Source organism: Puma concolor, chromosome A1 (assembly GCF_028749965.1).
Source record: "Puma concolor isolate L17-30 chromosome A1, mPumCon1.1.hap2, whole genome shotgun sequence".
Lineage (NCBI taxonomy): Eukaryota > Metazoa > Chordata > Mammalia > Carnivora > Felidae > Puma > Puma concolor.
Window position 1 is genome coordinate 52,511,938 of NC_141667.1, and position 22,416 is coordinate 52,534,353.

A 22,416-nucleotide genomic window follows, 5' to 3' on the forward strand; every position below is an offset into this window, starting at 1 on the left:
GAGCTTGATGTGGGGCTCAAACTCATGAACCATGAGATCATGATCTGAGCTGAAGTTGGATGCTTAACTGACTGAGCCACCCATGCACCTCTAGACTTGTTTGGATTCTGATTCAAATAAACTGGAAGATATTGAACACTGAATTGAAAGTTGATATCAAGGAATTAATGCTAATATTTTAGGAATGATAATGGTATAGGGACATTTTTAAGAAATCCTATCCTTGAGAGATAGATATTAAAATGTTTGCCAGTAAAATGTTGTAACATTGAAGATTTGCTTTGAAATAAATTGCAGAATGAAGAGGGTGAGACTATTGATAAAACAAGATTGATTATGAGTTGATTGTTGAAATCAGGTGATGGGCACATTAGAAACTTATCATATTATTCTCCCTACTTTTGGATATGCTTGAAAATTTTCATAGTAAAGAGTTAAAATAAGATAATCCTGAGTTTAAGTCCAAGCTTAGTCCACTGCTAGCAGGGTTACTTAACTCATCTGTCAAATGGTGATAATCAAAGTGCTTATCTCACAGGGTTATTTATGGGGAGTATAAAGAGATAATAGGTATAAAACAGGAGAACTGCCTATGGCACACAGTATATGTTTAATCAACCTATCTGTTGATATTATTTATTATTATCATATATCATCATGTAGATTTTATATTAAAGGGATACTAGAAAATTTGATCTCTGCTCAACATTTAAGCAGTGGATAATAGGTAGAAGGGCTATCGTTATTTTTTTTTAAATTAATTTATTTATTTTGAGAGAGAGTGTGTGAGTGGAGGAGGGCCAGAGAGAGAGAGAGAGAGAGAGAGAGAGAGAGAGAGAGAGAGAGAATCCCAAGGGGGCTTCGTGCTGTCAGCAGTGTGGAGCCCCAACGTGGGTCTTGAAATCATGAATCACAAGATCATGACCTGAGCTGAAATCAAGAGTTGGACGCGTAACCAACTGAGCCACCCAGGGGCCCTGAAAGACCCCTTAGGGTCTTTCTTAAGGAAACTTGGAACAGCCTGTCAGGGGCAGTTTCCATTACAAAATCCACCAGGAAAGAGACTTTTTCTCTGGTTGTCAGGGCAGGCAGAGTTGAGAGAACATCTACCTTTTGCTTCATTCCAGGTGCATCATCAGTGAACCACGAGGGTGATAAATAAATAACTCATTTACCCTATCTCAATCTTTTGGCAAAGTGCTCTGCTGCCTAAGTATGTTAAAGTCAGTGTACACATTCACTGCAGAGGATCCAAGCTACAATGGTTCTTCATAATTGAGAAAATGGTTTAAAATCACTAATCATAATGGAATGCAAGCTAGTTAAAAAGGAGAGTCAATTAAAAATCTTTAATTTGGGCAATAAACAGATAAGCACAGTTATTACATTAATCATTGATGCCCTTGGCCACTGCTTTCAAACTTTACTGTGCACAGGAATCACCTGGGGATCTTGTTAAATTGCAAATTCCAATTGAGTTGGGGCAGGGCCTGAAATTCTGCATTTCTAACAAGCTTCCAATTGATGCTGAAGAGGTTAGTCCATATATCATACTTGCTGTAGCAAGCACTTGTTTAGTACTGGGAAATGATCTGACACATGTTTTAGTAGGACTTAGGATTCAGTGACTTGGATAAGATATACCCAGAAATATGTTTGATCTGAAATACTAACTGGAAGAATTCATTTCTGACTCTTTGGCTTTGGTAATTTACATCTACCAAAATAAATGTCACATACTCCTTTTCAGGCATTAAATTCCCAGTACTCATCTAGGAAATCCTTTTAAAGAAGAGATTTCAGGTATCAGAATGTCACCAAAGAGAAAATGGTACAATTTAATTCTCTAATAAAGTCCTCTGACCTGCTCAGCAGACCTTAGCATAAGACTAATTTTGGATCCCTTCCCTTTCCTCAGCAATGGGATGTGGGAATAAATACTGCAAGAATAGGTCAATAATTTTCTGAATTCCAAGATCACCCAGCATGATAAAAGTCTGAATTGAAAAAACAATTGGCCTTGTCCAAGTTGAATTCTGAGAAAAAGAATTTGAAAGCAACTCTTTGGGGGGCGCCTGGGTGGCTCAGTCGGTTGAATGGCTGGCTTCAGCTTGGGTCATGATCTTACGGTTTGTGAGTTCGGTTTGTGAGTTCGAGCCCCGCGTCGGGCTCTGTGCTGACAGCTTGGAGCCTGTTTCGGATTCTGTGTCTCCCTCTCTCTCTGCTCCTCCTCCACTCATTCTCTGTCTCTCTCTCTCTCAAAAATAAATAAACATTAAAAAATATTATAAAAAAAGAAAGCAACTCTTTGGAAACCTTGAGAATGATGTCTCATGTCACAGGAGGAAATTACTTTTGAGAAGCTCTTTTATGTTTATAATTTCATTGGAACCTGTTTGGGTAAGTGGAGAATGAATTGCCTAAGTCATGAAGATTGTTAACTTCTCTGTTACTGCTCACCTGCTTTGATCATGTGTGCTTCACAATCCAGGTTAATTTCCCCCCCAAATTTTCATGGGAATGCTAGAATTATTGTCTTGAAGAACAGTTCTGAAAACTCAGGGTTAAAGTTTAAAAGATCTGTTGCCTGCAGATCTTCTCAGAGACCTTACTATGTTGATGTATGCTGGACCCTCTAAGAGAGGTCTACAGGACACAGATTTTTCCATCCAGATTTGACCATGAACCTTGTTTTTCTTTTTTTTTTTTTTAATTTTTTTTTCAACGTTTTTTATTTATTTTTGGGACAGAGAGAGACAGAGCATGAACGGGGGAGGGGCAGAGAGAGAGGGAGACACAGAATCGGAAACAGGCTCCAGGCTCCGAGCCATCAGCCCAGAGCCCGACGCGGGGCTCGAACTCACGGACCGCGAGATCGTGACCTGGCTGAAGTCGGACGCTTAACCGACTGCGCCACCCAGGCGCCCCGAACCTTGTTTTTCAACAACTCTCTCTTGAGATAAGCATTTGGCAGACTTCACTTTGAGAAATGCTGATATAGGGGAGCTGGGACAAAGTTTGTCTTAGTGATTTTGAATTAACAGAATATACTAATCTCTCATCATCCACAAGATGTAAAAATGAGTGTGGGTGTACAAATGGGGTGGAAAATTTATAGAAATCTGTTAGTAAAAACCCTTTTGGCAAGGTGAAGGTATTAACCCCTAGGGATTTAGAAGGAAAACAAACAAAAGCCATTGATACTTATTACTTAAGATATAAAATTTCCATACAAACCATATCTGTAGGTACTCAAAACCTTCTCTGAGACAATGGTAAGATATGCTATTTCTATTCCTCAGAGTTTCATCTGTAAAGGAGGATAGATATATCCATCTCGCAGGGTGGTTGCAAGGACTAACAGGGACAATGCATGCAAAGAAACTAGCACATGTAAGAAGCACGGAGATGGTAGTTTTGTTTTTATTATTAGAAGTGTTTTTTGTAGGTGCCCAAGGTGACACCTGTTGTACAGGTTTTCAAGAAGATAGTAGGTTCATGTTGAGATCATATGGGGGAGCATTTAAAACATATGCATGCTTGACCCCTACTCAGTCCTGGTGAGCCATAACTTAGTGATAATGTGGAAGGATGCATGTGTATTTTTAAAAGATTCTCTCTGTGGTAATTATGGTACATCTTGAACACCTCTAATGTATTTGGGACAAATCCCTAAATTGTGATCCCACATCTCCTGTAGTAGTCCTGGAATGCGTTCCTTGGAATAAAAGGTTTCTGTGGTTAAGTGTTTAGAAATGGTACATACTCGTACCTGTCCCCTCTCCTCCTTGGGCTTACCAAAGTACCTGAGAAGTCTGGCAGAAATATTTGAAATATTTGAAAATTTGTAACCTAATGTCTTCTGTCTTTTTGATTTTGCAAAATGTATTTTTCTTGCAACTGTCATCAATGTCTGCCCAACACATTTGAGAAATGCTATAGTGTAGAGTTAGAAGAGAATTCTACCTATATTCAGAAATCTTTTTGCACTGATGACATAAGGGAGAAGCAAGATAGCAAAGAACAGCCCAGATTCCTTTTTCAGGGACCTGGATAAGCCTACTTTTATTCTTCCTACCATGTACTACTTATATGTGAAAAGAATATTAAAAATGATAAATGTGTGCTTTCAAGTAAACATCTCTGGGTAAACTCTGGGTAATAGTCAATAGGCCAGGGAGATGAGCTGCTACAAACCTTAAGAGTTGAGACTTTGGATAAACTTGGTTTTGAATCTTGTTTCAAGCACTTCCTGGCTCAGTGACCTTGGACAAGTAACTTAACCTTCCTATGCTTCATTTTCCTCAGGTGTATAGTGGGGACAATAATAGCCCTCTCTCAGTGGGGATTTGTGAGGATAAAGGAGATAATCATGCAAAGGCTCAGTAAGGACTTCATAAAAGTATGTCATCATTATAACTATTATTACAGAAATGGAAAAACACACTTAAGCAAAGTGAGGGGGAGAATGAAGGAACAAATAGAGAACGCTAAAAACCTTCAAGCTCAAATAAATCTTCTTCCCTTCACAAATGAATTTAACTTTTTTTCTTTTTTTGTAAATCATTATGCCAACTACCCTGTGAGAATTCAGGGTTAGAGTTTGAGAGATGTTATTAAATTGGATGGTCTATGGCACTGGAGTGTGAATGACCCTTTTATCTGGCTCTTCATTCCAGTCAAATCCCAAACTATCTGACTAATTAAAATACAAGAAACAGCTTGGGAGCTGCTGCCAGAGACAAAAAGAGAAGCTACTGGTTGAAACTCAACAACCCTGAAAACCCGCTGCCTGAGAGAGAATAAAAAGGACTCAGAACAGAGATGAGGAGATTGGGAAGGGGCGGCAGAGGGGTAGGTTTGTAAGCAAACACAAGTTTCACTGCTCCCAGAGCTTTGTAAAATAATGAAATAGAATAGAAAGTCTCAGAGTGCTTTGCATGTAGTATCAGGTGGCAATTTTACATCTCACATACACACATCCACCTGTGTGTTTTGCACATGCATAATATGTATTTCTTACTCTGAATTATATTTAAACAAGCTTAAAATTCTCTGATCTAGAGGGCAGGCCACAGGGCCCTGAGCCAGGAAATAGATTGCTGTGTATCTAGAATGGCTTTGTGAACTTTCCTCAGATCCTGCCCTTGTAAACTCTAGGGTGATTTGGTGAATGTGGTGGGGACAAGCAAAGGAGAGAAAACTTAGACACCCAGCACCAGTGCAGTGACTGACTTGGGTGGGGCCTGGAGACCAATGGAAAACCGAACGTGAGAAATGACAAGAAAAGCAGATGGCAGCCATGTGGTCATGGTGGTTTCCATGCCCAGGGCAGTAAGTGCAGCTGAGGTATCAGCAACAGACCATTTACTGTGGGCCTACTATGCACCAAGCCCTATATTTCATTCGCTCCTTCCTTTATCTCGTGTGAATCTCATAACAGAACTAGGGGAGAAACACGCAGAGGCGAGAGAAGAGACTCCTGAGGAATCCATCGTACCAAAGAGATTTTGTGAGAACTGCTCATCCGGTGCTTTGGGAGGGGCAAAGTGAGGTAAGTGGAGTTGTCTTCTCTCAAGAAGTTTCAATCTAGATAACCTAACTCTAGTTTATGATAATCTCTGAGGAATGAAGCACTTGCCTTCTCACCCGTAAATCCCCTGACTCATCCAATTTCTCTCCTGCCGAAGACTGGCAGAATGAAGAAAGTGATAGAATTTTATTCTTTTCCATGTGCAGAGAAAGGTTCCAGATTGAAAGTCAACCCTTTCAAGGGGATTTTTAATTAAAAATTGGAATATCAATCACACCCAGTTTCAATTACTCAACACATTGCCTATGAACACTGTTGATATTTACTGCAGACTATTTACTGGTCTCTTACTATATGTCTACCTTCATACTAAGTAATTACTATACATATTGTTCAGTCTTAAGAATCACTCTAATGGAGAAGGTACTATTTTTATACCCATTTTCCAGATGAGGGAATAAAGAAGTGAGAGAGGAGTAACTTTCCCGAGGTGACAATGCTAATAAATGGTAGTGTAGCTCTGTCAACCTCCAGAGGCTGGGCTCTTAAACCTCCAGACAATAATGACTTCCCCATGATGTTCAAGGTACCATATGTGTAAGTGTGGGGGTTAAATAAAGATGTTGACAATTGTTCTCTGTTTGTCTAGGAGGGAAGGTAAGATGTACACAAGTGAAAAAATAGTTAACAGTACCTTCCTATAAGCTTATGCTGGGGTCAAGGTAGTACTAGAGAAGATTCAGGGAGGGAGAGGTTGAGGGAGCAGAGCTGGGCAGGATGGGCAGGGCTGCATAAACATGGAAAGCAGGTTGGTCCCAAGGGTAACCAAATAGATATTAGACTCCTTGGTTTAGAACAGAGACCACAGTTTCCTTAAACATAGTGGGCCCCCATTTAGGAATTCTGAGACTTTTAGCAAGTTATTTACCTTTCTTAAGCCTCAGTTTCCCCATCAGTGGTATAGGGATAATACCCATTAAGAGGCTTGCTGGGAAGATTAAGTGTACCTAAGTGCTTGGGAAAAGGAGGCATCTCCTACTTTCCCTCTGGCACCAGATTGAGTTCAGTTTTCCAGTGGAGTTGGCTTGCCTCTTCCCTTTGACCTCACCTTTGGAAATCTTAGAAAGATCCTTACCTGCTGTGAGAAGCCCTTCACAACACGCCTTTGTTTGAGGTTTGTCTCTCCATCCAGGTTGGCAGTTTCCAGGTGGCAGATCCCATTCGGGTCTGAAGAGAAGAGCAGGAGTATGTCTGCTGGGATGATCTCATTGCATTGCATTTGGATGAAGTCGCCCACACGCACATCCTTCCAGCACTTCTTCACGTAGCTCCGCTGTTTTCTTGGGTGGGAGAACAACAGGGGTCAGAGTGAGTTTTAAGGTTCTCTAGAAAATTAAATGAGTGAACAGAAGAAGGTCCCACCTGTGCCTAAATGTCCCCCAGGAAGCCTGTCACAAGACTGTTTAGTATTTTACCTCCAAATGACCACCATCATAATCTCTCTAGAAAAGCTAAGCATGACCTATAGAATACCACTAGTAGAAGATCTGTTCTCACGATCATTTAGAGTTTTGATTGACTGCTGGCTGTTGACTGTGCTTAGCCTTGCTTCTTAGCCGAAGAAGGAAGAGGGAGAAGGTGACTACATAGTCATATTATTATATTATTATTATAGTACTCTTAATATACATAATTTTCCAGAATAGCTAGCTAACCTGTAGAAAGCAGGTTGCAAGGAAAGATTATTTCTAATTATGAGAGGAAAGTGGCAGTAGGAAAGTGAGGATATAGACCATTGTGGAGGAAGATCTGGGGCTGTGCTGAAACAGAAAACTCTGGGCAGTCAGGGAATTAGGAAGACAGCAACAGTAAGGTTGACAAGATGGGACCCATGGTGATCATAGAATCAGAGGGCTAAAGAAATCTGAGGAAATTATGAACTGTCTCTTTCTATTCAATTTATCAAGCTCAGATATAACAGTGGCAGCAATAATCACAAATGTAGGATTTCTACTGTGCCAAGCATTAATGTTTGTTAATACTTTATTTACTTGCATAATAACCCACTAGAATAGATATCGTTAGACCCAGTTCACAAATGAGGAAATTGAGGGTCCAAGAAAAGTTTCCAAGGTCTTACAAAAATAGAGCTGAAACCTGAGACCAGGTCCAGCTTGACACACATCCCTACAGTTTTCAATGCTTGGAGATCCTACTGCCTCAAAAGTATCCCTCTCCCTCCTCGGGTCTCAGGTGTTTATGCAGCCTCAGCTTTTGCACCAACAGCAAAAGGACTCCCTACTACCCAAGGCAAGACATTCTATTTCAAGGAGCTCTCTTCTTAGAAAGTCCTCCATCTACATAGCCAAATATTGAGCTAGATCTGCTCTCCTGGAGAGCCTGATATATTCCATCTTCTACCATTTTGTAAATATTTTAAGGCATTCATCAGGTGGCCCCTGAAATCTTTTGGGCTTCCCAAGTCAAATTTAACTTTCCAAGTGTCCTCTGTTATTCTTGTATGAATGATAGTTTCAAGAGCTGTCGAGGTGTGAGCTATTTCGTCTAAGGCTGCATTTGGAAATGTTTCTCTTTAAATATGGGATGTGGAACCAAACCAATATTCTACATGTGGTCTTTTCAACTGAGCCCAGCTGGCTTGCAGCTGGATGCCTCTCAGACCAGCCAGGCCTAAGGAGGTAAGCTCTCCTTTGCTGGTTTTCTTTACGGATGCTGAACCCCTCTGGGCATGTTATTGCTTCAGTTTCTGTTAGAATCTGGGTGCCCAGGCATGACAAGACTACTCTTCCACAGAGAAAGAGATGTGACTGGAATTTCACTTTTCTCTTTTGACTTCATAAAAGTCCCTAAGAAGGATAAGGGCTTGAGGTCTTGCTTCCTCTTTGGTGCCCCCTGGAGAACCCTGAACAAGCCCTCCGAAGACCCCATTGTCCTTGTCATAAAAGATCTATGAAGATGACTCCCCTAGTCCCCTGAAATGAGTGTGCTTCTATCTGGAAGGCCAACCAAGGGAAGGTCTGATCAGAGTCTACAAAATAATCAGGGACATTAGTATTGGGGAACACCCTGCCATGCTAAAGACCCATAGAATTCTTTGGAAGTTCCCGTGGCTCCAGAAAGCACAGCACGGCAGCTACTGGCAAAATCAGTCGATGGGCAATATCACCCAAATGTCTATTGAAATCACCTCTGAGGATTTGGGAGGCAATGCATCTAGAGCATCTTAGTAATATTTCTTCTTTCCATGGAAAGACATTTAACAGGTTTCTAAACACTTTTTGATTCCATCAGCTTATTTTATCACCTTTTTTTCCCCCATGAAGAACAAGGACAGTCAGTCCCCACCCCCCATATTTATTTCTCAGTGGCACTTCATAAATATGTTTATCTGTTTATGGATATATTTAGGGTGGATACCCCTCCATCATAAAGGTGAACATTACTGTAAAATAATTCATGGTTTCTCTGCTGATTCAGGGAAAGATTTGTTTTTTTCTTCAGAGTAGCCCTGAGAACACCTGTTAAATGTTCAATTATAAGACTACTTAAAGAAACTGGAATGGCCTGTACTCTCCATGGGAAAAGGAATCTCACAGGGCCAAAGAAAGATTGGATTTCTCTCTTGCTTTTTTGTTGTTATTGTTCTTTTTGAGGGGGTGCTTAAAACAAAATAAAAAAAATTCCTAAATATTGTAGCAAAATTGTTCCAAGTGATAAAGGATTATCACTAAACTTGTCCACATTCTTCCCCACCTCCCCTCTTTGAGTTCTGTGTCCTATCAGATAATGCCTTTGGGGATGGTGGGTATCACCTGATTGCTATAATCTCAGCATTCTGACTGGTATTTGAGATTGGGTTTAGTAAGAATGGCTTTGACCTGAGGAATATCCTGATTGCCAACTATTCCAGAGTGCACTGGTTCAGAAGATTGTCAAATGCTAGTTGGGATTGGTGTATATATAGACATATTGGAGGCAAGGCCAACATACCTCCATCCATGAATAGTGAATTTTATTCTTCCCCCTTCTAATAAAGGACACCACTGCTTCTTATGGGGTATGGGCTATAAGGGTGATGGAGGATGGAGGGTTATGGAGATGAGCTTATGGTATATACATATTTATAAATGGTCACTTTTGTGAGCTGGGCTGGCATGTTGTCTTGTCAATTCCCATCATGATGATAGGCGTTATGTGGTAAGTGGAGCCACCCAAGATGCTGTAAGTCAGACCAGTCTCTGACTTCTATTATTTCTTGGATCTCAGGGAAGTCACTGCCTTACTAGTAACAATCACCTCTGTCTTTCCTTTATATTAATCCTCTTTTCCTTAGGATGATATGTGGTGGTAAAGAAACATTCTTAGTCCCTGTTGTAGGCTTACCATCCCCAAGAAAGAGAATGCACATCTCTGTGAATACAATGAGTGCTTCTCAAACAGAGACATGCATGCTTCAGGCACACATCCCTTTATGTGTGTCTGGGAATACAGAGGCTATGGAATCAACATGATTTTGGGATGTTAGTTTTAAAAAAACATGTTTTTTTGGGGGGCTGGGTGAGAGGATACAGTTTAGTATTTAGCTGGTACATAATTGGAAGAATTATGTTTATATTAACCCTAGCATAGTTAGGTTATAAAATCAGAGTCAAATTTTAAAGGAATTTTTTTGTAAAACAATGAGACATCAGGGTAAAAAATGAGACCTTCTTTCACTTGGCTACTTTGTGCTAGTCTCTTGGTCCTCTGGGGTCCACTTTGTCTCCCCAATAATCAGGAATATGAGTATGTCTGTGGAAAAGGCAAGAATGCACAGCCCAAGGGGTCCAGCCAGAGGAGGTAATGAGTGGCTGAACCCAGCTGATGCGGAAAATCAGCATGTCCCTGCATTGAGTGACATCCAGATGTGGCCAGCAGCTGGCTGGGTGCCACCTGAGGAAGTCATTTGGAACAGCTGCCTCAGGTGGATGTGTCCATACGCTCTTGATCACCTCCATGCTCAGTGAGTCACACCTGGGAACTGACTGCTATTTTAGTTTCATGGGATGTTCACTGCTGTTTAAAAATAAGACAAATCAACATGGCTTGGGATGAAGACTCCATCTGGCAGATTCTGCTTCGAGGAGAAATTAAGTGGTGCCGTGCTAAATGGCTTTCTGAGAGGAGATGGGGCTTATTAAGAGAGAAATAAACAGCAAGAGAGGTTTCTAACCAACTGGAGTCCATGGGGGAGCAGGTGAAAGGAGAGAAATAGGGGAGGAGAGGATGCTTAAGGCTCCATTTCTCAAGTGTGTGGGTTTTATGAAAAGGGCTTGAAGGAACTAGAGTAAAGAGGACTTATCAGGAGGTTTAGGTATCTGTGGGACTTCCTATTCAAAACAGGGTTAGGAACTGACCTCAGCTGTCTTTCTGGAAGCTTGAATGCCAGAGGCAGAACAGTCAGCATCACTACCCCATAATGAAAGGGGAATGTTAGGGACAATAAGTGCAGTAGAGGGATAAAGAGTAGATTTGAACTCCAGCTTCACAGCTTATTACTCATGTGATGTTGGGCAAGTTATATAACTTCTAGGAGCCTTTGTTTCTTCAGTTGAAGGTAATATGTGCACTTGCCTCAGAGGGTTGTTGAAAGGATTGGTGACATGACCCATGTAGGGGACTGAGCTAAGGCTTTGCATTTAGTAAGTACTCAATACATACAAGCTTCTTTTATGATGATGATGATGACTATGACCACAATGATAATGATGACAATGATTGTTAATATCATGGTGCGTGCTAACCCCCCACTCTGCCAGCCCCAGCACTCTCTCCTTCATGCTATTGGGACACCCATTTTATGCCCATGATTGCATTTTGTGGCTTGGGCCCAGTTATACAACACACAAACACAAGAAACTCTAAAAATTGAATCCTTTCCCTCAAGCTCAGAAAAGAGGGATTCAAATCCAGCCAATTGAAGACTTAGGTATCTGGCTACTGGCACAAACTCCCAGAAAAGTGTATCCTTAAAATCAGTGCTGCCCACCAAGTTAATTTGCAGATGTTGACAACTGGATTCTAAGGTTTATATAAAAGAGGCAAAAGACCCAGAACAGCCGATAAAATATTGAAGGAGAAGAACAAAACTGGAGGACAATTACTACCTCATTTCAAGACTTCAAGCTACAGTAATCAAGACAGTGTGGTACTGGTGAAAGAACAGATAAACAGATCAATGGCCAAAAGAGAGAATTCAGAAATATATATATGTGTATATATATGTATGTATATATGTATATACATATATATACACATACACATACATATATATGTATATATATATACCCACACATATATATATACATACATACACACACATATATACATATGACCCTCAATTTATTCATCTATTTATAAATTGACCCTCAATTTATTCATCTATTTATAACAGAAATTCAACTAATCTCTGACAAAAGACCAAAGGCAATATAGTAAAGATAGTTTTTCAACAAATGGTTCTAGAAGTGGATGTCCACAAAGAAATTTAGACACAGAACTTACACCCATCTTCCAAATTAACTCAAAATGAATCATAGACCTAACTGAAAAATTAAAAACTATAAGAGTTTTAAAAGTTAACAGAGGAGAAAATCCAGATGACCTTGTCTATGGTGATGACTTTTTAGATACAACACCAAAGGTGCTATCCATGACAGAAATAATTGATAGACTGGACTTCATTAAAATTAAAACCTTCTGCTCTGCAAAAGACATGGTAAAAAGAATGAGAACACAACCACAGACTGGGAGAAAATATGTATTTTACAGAAGACGCATCTGATAAGGGACTGCAATTCAAAATATACAAATAACTTAAAACTCAACAATAAGAAAACAAACAGCTCAACTGAAAAAATGAGAAAAGAGCTGAACAGACACCTAACCAAATATATATATACAGATGGCAAATAAACATATGAAAAGATCCATATGCCATCAGAGAAATGCACATTAAAATGAGATATCACCGTACTCTTATTAGAACAGCCCAAATCCAGAACACTGACAACATTGAATTCTGGCAAGGATGTGGAGCAAGAAGGACCCTTATTCACTGCTGGTGGGAATGAAAGATGGGATAGCCACTTTGGAAGAAAGTTCAACAGTTTCTTACAAAACTAAATATACTTTGTCCACATGGTCCAGCAATCATGCTTCTTGGTATTTATCCAAAGGAGTTAAAAAACTTATGTCCACACAGAAACTTTCACATGGATATTTATAGCAGCTTTATTCACCATGGCCAAAATTTGGAAGCAAGAAAGATGACCTTCAGTAGGTGAATGGACAAACTGGTATATCCAAACAATGAAATATTAATCAATGCTAAAAAGAAGTGAGATATCAAGCCACAAAAAGACAGGGAGGAAATTTAAATGCATGTTAGTAAGTGAAAGAAGCCAATCAGAAAAGGCTACATACTGCTTGATTCCAACTATATGACATTGTGGAAAAGGCAAAACTACGGAGGCATAAAAACATTTGGGGTCGCCAGGGGTTGTGGGGGTGAGACAGAGAAGGTGTAAAGGCAGAACACAGAGGATTTTTAAGACATTAAAACTATTCTGTGTGATACTATAATGATGGATACATGTTACTATACATTTGTCCAAATGCACAGAATATGTAATACCAAGAGTGAGCCATAAACTATAGATTTTGGGTGATTATGATGTGTTGTGACAAATGTAGCACTCTGGTGGGGGATGTTGATAATGAGGAAGGCTATGTATGAGTGGGGCTAGGGGTAAATGGGAAATCTCTGTACCTTCCCCTAATTTTGCTGTGAACCAACAGTAGACTACTCTAAAAAAATAAAGTCTTAATAAATAAAACAAAACAAATCAGAGCTGAAGGGATTTGATGGATTTCTAATTCTCAGCTGAGGAAATGGAGGCTGAGTGACCTGGTCAACATACACAGTGATGAAACTTGCATTGGAATCTCTACTCTTTCTACAGTGCCAAGAAAGAGAACCAAGGGCCTTGTGGCTGGCTCAGGAATACTTGTACTACCCAATTGTTTTGCCAGTGGTATGTTGAGGTAGAGGCAGTCCCACAGAGTGGTTAAAAACTTTGGAGTCAGTTGAACTTGATTTGAAACCTGGAACTATCTCCTATATGTGGTGATGCCTTGAACCCACTGCTTAACTATCTGACACTCAATTTATTCATCTATCAAATGGGACAAGTAAAATATATTCTATAGGTTATAGTGAGAGCTAACTAAAATAATATGTGAGAAGTATCTAATGACTGCACAGCAAATGGCCTTTACTGCTGCTATTATTATCATTATAGTTATTATTAGCTTGGAGCAAACAGGGTCACTGCTATGGAGACAGTGTTAATTGTCTATTTTTATGATGTCATATGCATAAGCGGTTTTTTTGCTTGTTTTTTTTGTGGATTTTGTTTTTAGTTTTGCTGGAGGAGGAATCTAGCAAGAGGGTGTAGAAGACTTGAAAAGGCACAACAAAGGGGTGCCTGTGTGGCTCAGTCAGTTAAGCGTCCGACTTCAGCTCAGGTCATGATCTCATACCTTATGGGTTAAAGCGCCGTATTGGACTCTGTACTGACAGCTCAGAGCCTGAAGCCTGCTTCAGATTTTGTGTCTCTCTCTCCTTCTGTCTCTGCCCCACCCCTCAAAAATAAACATTAAAAAAATTAAAAAAAAAAAGAAAAGAAAAGGGACAACAGGTTGTGTGGCCTTTGTCCTTGACCTGGCCCCAGGAAGTGGAACAGAAGCTAAAGCAGTTATGTTAGAGACAGTCTGAACCTGGGCAGTGAGTGCCCCCTGCCTGGCTATTCCTCGTCCTCTGTATCTAACTGTCAGCTATAGACCACAGTGAGTGGCCTTCAGGCTCACAAGATTGAGGAAAGTACCAGAAGGAGACAATGGAGGCCAGAGGAGTGGTAGGATACCTTGATTTCTGGCTTGGCTGGAAATATTGGTGGACACAGTGACATTCGCCATATGTAAGTTTGCCCAGGCATATCTGGGGATGCTTGAAATTAGGGTGGGAGGACACATCTCAAATCAACAATTTGGGTCTAACTATCACTGGAGTATATGTATTAATATGACCTCACCTAGAGGCCAATGAGGCCTAACACAACAGGTCACATCTGCTGTTAAAGTCCTTCTTTATACTGAGAGCCCCAGCTTTAAGTTTTTAAAAAATGTTTATTTACTTTTGAGAGACAGAAAGACAGAACATGAGCAGGGGAAGGGTAGAGAGAGAGGGAGACACAGAATCTGAAGTAGGCTCCAGGCTCTGAGCTGTGTGCACAGAGCCCAACGCGGGGCTAGAACTCACCAACTGCGAGATCATGACCTTACCTGAAGTTGGCCACTTAACCAACTGAGTCACCCAGGCACTCCAAGAGCCCCATCTTTATTGAAGCTCCAAGGAGCAGCCTACTCTCTAACCTCTTTGTGCACTTTGTCACATGCAGAAAGCAGAAATGAGCACCGAATGGCACAAACAGTGATGGCCATGGAAACACCCTGCTTAGGGGACAGGAGATTCACAGGTGCACTCCATCAAGATCACATTCACAGATTATGGGGAAACAGCCTGGAGGCATCAAAGGCATGAGATGTTACCCCAAATGTTACCTTGAGCCTCTGCAGATCCAAACACTACCTTTCACTTTCACTTCTGGGCAGTGAGTGTCAATGGTGCACTTTTCTTTGTCCCATTTCCTGACACATTATGGCCCTATTTGCTGTTTCATGTATCTCTTATTTTCAACAATCTAATAAGCTTGTGGAGAGCTAGGATGACCCTGGGCCTTATATTTCTGTTCCTTCATAGGGTCTGGTGGAGTGTCTAGCATATGGGGAAGTGTTCAGTAAATATTCAGTAACTGATTCTGTGTAGATCTGTCTTGAACATGAAGCAGTAGAAGGGAAACTTTTCCTAACCTTTAGCCATTTTAACATCCAATTTGTTTTTGTTATGGACTCAGCAGGGAGACTTCTGATAATATACAATACAATACAATACAATACAATACAATACAATACAATACGCTTATCTGTCTTGGGCCCAGCACTTAACCTACATTACTTATTTAGCTGTCTAATAATGAGACAACTTTTGTTATCATTATCTCCATTTCATAGATGAGAAAGCAGGCCCAGAAAGGTTACCTAACTTGGGTGAGGTCACATAGGTATGTCTACAAGGACATACAAGTGACAGCCATAGGAGCTTCATGGCTTACTGTGGACCCTTGGTTTTGTATGGGAGTGAGGTACAAGGCAGATGAAGCCTCAGAAGCTAGTGACATAAATAAGTGAAGCTGGGTTGAAAATTGGAGCCTTACCTTTTGGAATTGTGAGCTCCTTAACAGAAGCTTTAAATCCTCACCTGCCAAAATATAAATATAAATCATGCCTGTTGACATGAGGGCAGAGCTTCAGGGACACCTGAATTCTTGTTTTATGACTTTTCCATCCATTGAGTTTTGGAGAAGACCTAATGCATTCTATACTGAAATGACAAATGAATTGGCCCAAATAGTTTATGGCCTTCTGTGAGCACAGGACAGGCAGTGGGGATAGGGTGGGCACTTGTAAAATTGATGCTTCAGAGCAGAGCCTCATTTGCTGATGCCACATGTGAAGCAAAGATGTGTGCGATGAAAGAAATGGTCTGCTGGTCTGTAAACTCCAGCCAGTGGTGCTTTTCATGGTCATGCTTCATATGACACTAGATGTTTCTCTGTTGTCTGCGTTTTTTCAGATTCTTCCCTCAGGCCCATTTCGCTATGTTATTAAGAGCCTGGAATTCAAGTTCTTTAGCTAAAGAGTTTGTCTTCTCTCATGTAGTTTCAAATGCTAGGCAATGGCATTTCTTCCTTAATCCTCTTGGGTCCAGTTCATGGCAACTCCTGGGTAGCAAGGTTATAGAACTCTCTTTAGCAATATTTTAGCTAACATTTTCTGAATGCCAGGTACTATGCTAAGCATTTTACATGCATTCTCTCATTTAGTACCCACAACAACCCCGGGAGGTAGTTTTAGGATGAAAGCGTGTTTATATGTCTTGATGTTAGAATAACCCTGGCAAAGCCTGAATTCTGTCTTATCAATCATCTCATCTCCTTTGGGTTTCCCAAAGAGCTGTTACCCAGAGGAAATAATAGTGAAATTGGGCCCAAATACCTGCTTTATTAATATCCACACAAGTGTGATATTCTCAAGCACACTCTGTGTTAGAAGTTGCATTGGCCAAAGTGCCCTAGGCTCTGGGCTGGTTGGGGCCATCTAGATCCCTTGCCTGAGTGTAAATGTTGGTATAGGTGTGCTCAGGTGTGCTGTAGAACAGGAGGAGGGGGAAAGATGGCCAGGCTCCAGAGGGGTTTCTTGATTTCAGGTTTAAAATTCTGCCACACAGAATTTTATGAGGGAGCACATCATAGGTTTTTCTCTGAAAACATTGTAACTCTGCCCACTGATAAATGCAGCTCAAAGAATCCTTGATTTTTACTAATAATATGAGTGATTCCTCCCTTGTATGTGTGGGGAGTATGGTATGAAAGTTCAAAACTGAGGCTGGGCTTGGCACTGAAAAAATTAGAGTTGAAGTCACTGGAAATTAAAAAAAGATTGCTTAGTGCTACTTATGGTACAGAGGCAGACTTAAACGGGTTTATAAAGATGATCTCATTCAATCCACAGGACTCCAGGAAATAGGTGCTAGTATTGTTCCCACTTTAGAGATGTTGAAATGAAGTCTCAAGTGATCCACTGACTACATATATTCACAGCTTTAGTAAGTGGCAGTTCTGGGACAATCCAAGTCTGATGCCAAAGTCCTTGAAACTAAGCACCTAGTAAGATGTCACATTTTAAACACCATTGTTGAGACTCATTTTTCACCCTCCTTTGGTACTGCATTGTATAGTTTATTTCTATAGCTCTGTTATTTTCAAGCACTCTTGCTCATCAACTGCACGTCTTTTTGCAAAATATACCATAGAGATTATGATCACTATTTAAAGATGAGACAAATGGGGCCCCAACCACTTAAGTGACTTCACTGACATCATACGGTTAATTGTGGCAGACCCAGGACCAAGACTTCTGGTTTCCTCGTTCTCAGCTTTCCAATAATGTGGGCTCTGTCATGAAAGACAACTGACATACAAATAAAAACAGGCTACAGGCCAGGCTTCTTTCTTCCCACCAGCGCTGGCTACTACTGGGAAATCAGACCCTCAGTGCTAGGCTGTCTGAAGACTGGCCACTCTCCCATATCATCTGGAATTATTTTTCTGTTATAGAAGCCACCTGGCTTCCAGAAAAGAGAATCTCCAAGTATTAATCAAAGAGCCAGAATTTTAAACTTTCTAATCGGAGTCATTCTTCTAAGTTTCTGACATTTCTTGATTCTAGTCTTTTTGATACCAGCATAAGCCACACATACAACCTTTAGATGACACATGAAGAGGCTATGAGCTAAAATTGTGTTTCCTCTGCCTGTTTAATGCTACTCATCTTTTGATGCCTCTGGAAATGTCACCTCTTTGGGGAAGGTTTCCCTTGGCCTTGATATTTTCTGCAGGTAGATGAGTCACCTCATCCCCTTAATGACTATAGCCCTTTGTACAGAGGCATGGGACACCGTGGCTGTTTACAAGTTCCTTGTGATCACTGGACTGAGAGCCCCTGGAGGGCACTCAGGGCCTACCATGTGGTGCACACACACCAGATCCGGGTGAATATTTGGGACCAAATGACTGCTCAGCTGCTGAGACACTGGAGGGCTTTTGTTTCATTGCAGTATGGAGACAAAGCCCATCATGGATCTCCTCTGTTCACACCCCTGCTTCCTTACCACATGTTTTCTGAATACAAATAAAAATTTACTAAGCTGAATGGAAGGATAGAAATCTCTTGCTGGGTATGGTTCCCAGATTTATTAAACTGAGCCCTGGGAGAAACTAAGCTAATACAATTCTGAAGCTAATCTCTTCTTAAAGTCATTCCATAAATCTGATTAATGGGTCACCTTTAGACCACAAGCACAGTTGCTATATTAAAAGAAAATGCTCTAAAAGGATTGTAATTCTGTTAACAAGGTTTCTGCTGTTTGCAAAAGGACTCTTTCACAGTATAAAAAAGTCTGGACCGTATGATGCATGGGACTGGGTTAAGCAACATTCTAAGGGCCCTAGTATTCAATTACATACAAGCGTATGCAAATCCTCCCCCCTACCTCCCCCCTTCCCCCCACCCCCACCCGCTACAAAGATATCATTTCTCAAATGTATGATTCTGAGACAAAATGGATACAGCTAGTGCTTGAGGGAGAAGCTTTTATCTTGTCCTGAACAAACGAATTGTCCTTTCGGATCTTGTATCCTTTGCCTAACATCCTATCATGTGTCATTGATATTTGGCAAAAGAAAATGTCCTTCAGCATCCATCAGTTAAGATAATAACTAACACTTATCTAGCATTTCCTGGCTTCCTATTCTGGAATATTTTATAGAATCAATCCACTTCAGAGTTGGAAGAGCTTCACTGATCTATAGTACAGAATGATGCCAAGTGTGTATGTTCCTAATATGTGGAAAGCAATTTACAAAGAGTCTAGGCTCAAAAATATTTTAAGATGAGTACATAAAGGTGGCATCTCCAATATCTATTCCCCTTTCACTTAGAAACTATCTTATTTTTTTCCATTTGGGTTTTACATCTTCTCTGGGTGGCACATATGTTTTCAGGAAAGCTGACTTTGTGATGAACTCTGTGGTTCAGGTAAAATTCAATAAGCATAATCCCTACTCACAGGAGTGGTTCAGGGATGGACATGTGAGTCACTGGGGTCACTGAGGTGTGAGGAGGATCTGAAAAGTAAGCTTCCTTGACCTTCTAAGAATGATCCCACAAGTGCCTTTCTTTCTCCCTTTGTGAGTTACCACATATAGACGTGAAGGCTGTTGCAGCCATCTCACTGCCATGAGGAAAGTATGCCTGAGGGTAAAAATGATGCAGAGAGGACTGAATGAAATGGACAGCCAAGTGCGAGATCTAGAATGCAGATTCATGCCTGATCACTTGCCCATCTCAGAATATTTGTAGTGACTTAAAAACCAACAAGTCCCTTTGTTGTTTAAATTTGAGTTGAGGTTTCTGCTGCTTACAACAGAGAGTATTTCAGAGGACACAACTGAGTTACACAAAATTGGTTAGGCTACTTACTGAGGGTCCTGGTAGGATCAAGTATGTCCTATTTCCCAAATTTATTTGGTTGTGGATTCTGTTCTTTTTAGCATATTTCACAGGACAAGATCTAATCTGACTCCCAGGTTTTACAAAGTGGAAACTGAGAGGGGCAACTGGGTGGCTCACTTGGATAAGTGCCTGACTTTGGCTCAGGTCATGATCTTGCAGTCCATGAATTTGAGCCCCACGTCGGGCTCTGTGCTGACAGCTCAGAGCCTGGAGCCTGCTTTGGATTCTGTGTGTCTCTCTTTGCCTCTCCCCTGTTTGCACTCTTTCTCAAAAATAAATAAACATTAAACAAATTTTTTTAGGAAGTGGAAACTGAGATCCAGGATTTAAATGACTTTCTAAGCTGTTGTTAGTAGTCAGTCACAGGTCTGGGCTTAAAGTTTAGGCCTCCTGAGTATGAGGCCTGCATTCTTACTTCAAAGTCATACCCCATCTCTGCCCTAAGAGGTTAAGTGGTTCCCTCACTGAAGATGAATCTCAAAAGAAGAATCTAATCATTCTTTTGCAGAGACCCAGATTCCTAGGACTCAATTATAAAGCAAAGTCTGTAAATTTGGGGCTCACAAGCAAAATAAGAACTTTAGGTCAAACAAAATAGGTGTGAAATAATTGAAAAAATTATATTAGGTTATTTCACTTAAATGCCAGGTTATTTCAAATAAAAACATGAATTTCTAGCTCCTTTAACAAAATTCAGACAATGTGGCAACACTAGGTCTATATTTGCACATGGTGGCTAGCTCTGCCTTCTGATGTGAGGGCCTGGGTCCCCTTATTTGCTACAATGCCTACCGTTCCCTGTCTTAATCTAACACTGATGCTGAGTATCAGTCCCCATTTATCAGCACACAGACAACATTGCTCCCCTCTTTGTATTTAGTTTATTTCATTCAATTACCTGCCTGACCCTCTAGTCAATTATTTTGCTATACTGAAGAAAGTAAAATTCCCCAAATTTCCAAGGTTTAGTAAGTTTGGAACAACACTGAGTTAAGGATGGACAGATATCTTTACTGCATATCTTAGTTCCCTCATGGAACATGGGTTAGGAGGGCTAATGTATAATTTTTTGATCATGAGTGTCTTTTATTTCGGAGACCACCTCTTAGTCATTATTATTCCACTGAATACACTTCAGGAAATATTGCTATTATAAAACCTCTTATGTCCCTCCCTGCCAGTGAACCTATGAACTAAGGCTTCTTTTTGCTAGGATTGCTGCCACCTTGGTTTTTCACTGTTTCCTGGAAGCTATTTTGAGAACAGAACAACAGCCTGGCATACATCAAACCAGTTCTCAGCACAGGTCAGTCTAAGGTCTGATAAACACTGAGATTATCCCCAAGAACAGGCCTGTGATTCTAGGAGGCTTAGGGCAGAGGATTTCTGGCAGAGCAGGGAGAATAGGATCAGGCTAATTGAGGTCCACACTCATTCTTCCCTAAGGAATCAGCTTCCTGGCTCACCACTGTGTATCTTCTCTGAGGAAAAAAAAAACGAAGGAAAAAGAAAGGTAGCAAACAAAAAGTGAAGGTGTGGGTTGGTGACAGTCTCTTTGAAAAAAGGCAGCCTGCCAATTATTTTCCTTCTCTAGATGTTCAGTGTGCTAACAACATTCAAGACAATTAGAAAACACACACACCCTTCAGATTAACTTTTTTAGACGTGCAGTTGTGGCCCTGCCAGCAAAGAGGCCAGAAGCGCATCTGATGCTGAGGGGAGACATGAAGATTTTCGTAGAGGTGCATTGAAGACAAATGAGTCCCTTGCATTCGATAGTCTCCCATTAAATCCTCTCATCAGCCAGCTCCAAGTCGGTTACCTGCCATTCACCTGGGGAAGAGAACCCCTCTTTAGAAAGAAGCCCCTAAATGGCTACAGTGCACACCCTGAAGCCAGCCCCTTTCATCTTAAGAGGGACCAGAGCGACTGGAGAATTTCTGCCAATTAGGGCTGATAAAGTCAGAGGGAAAAAGTCAGACAGGAATGGTGCTCGTCGAGAGAGAGATGGACATTTTCCTTATCTGCCAAGAAGTCAAGCCCTCACCTGCTAGTGACTCAATCATCAAAGGCTAGCCCACAAAGCACTCAGTCATGGAAGTCTCTCTCTTAGCCCAGACTTGACTCTCTTGCTTCTATCTTGGCTATATGTGCAGTCATAAAATTGAGACCTATAATAACTCTTATCTTCCTCTCTTTCACTGGAGAAGAATATAGATATGACTGACCAAGATCATATCCTTTCCCTAACAACCCTGTTTTGCCAAATGCTCAATGGAACCTTTGTAAAGTGACAGCATGTATAAAATAATTTTAAATAATGTGGCAAGATGGGTGGTGTGCAGTTTTTGCTTTTGTTGGGATGTCAGAGAGGAATTATAAAGAAAACCTTGATGATGGCGCTACTGTGAGTTTTACATTATAAAAATAGAGCAATTGTAGCTTGCACATGGAGCATTTACTATATATCAGGCACAGTGCTAAGCACCTTCCAAGGATGCAATTCTCACGAGCACCCCAGGAGAGGTTTCAATTTTACAGATGACAAAACCAGGCTCAGAGAGGTT

At 40.7% G+C, this 22,416-nt stretch overlaps 1 protein-coding gene across 1 annotated transcript in view; it reads right to left on the reverse strand.

Moving 5' to 3' along the window:
* ATP10B (ATPase phospholipid transporting 10B (putative)) overlaps positions 1–22,416 on the reverse strand; it is a 270,818-nt gene that overhangs the window by 80,565 nt on the left and 167,837 nt on the right. Inside the window, exon 4 of the mRNA XM_025924747.2 lies at positions 6,669–6,873. Coding sequence (XP_025780532.2) covers positions 6,669–6,873 — 205 coding nt within the window. The remainder of the gene's footprint in view (positions 1–6,668; positions 6,874–22,416) is intronic.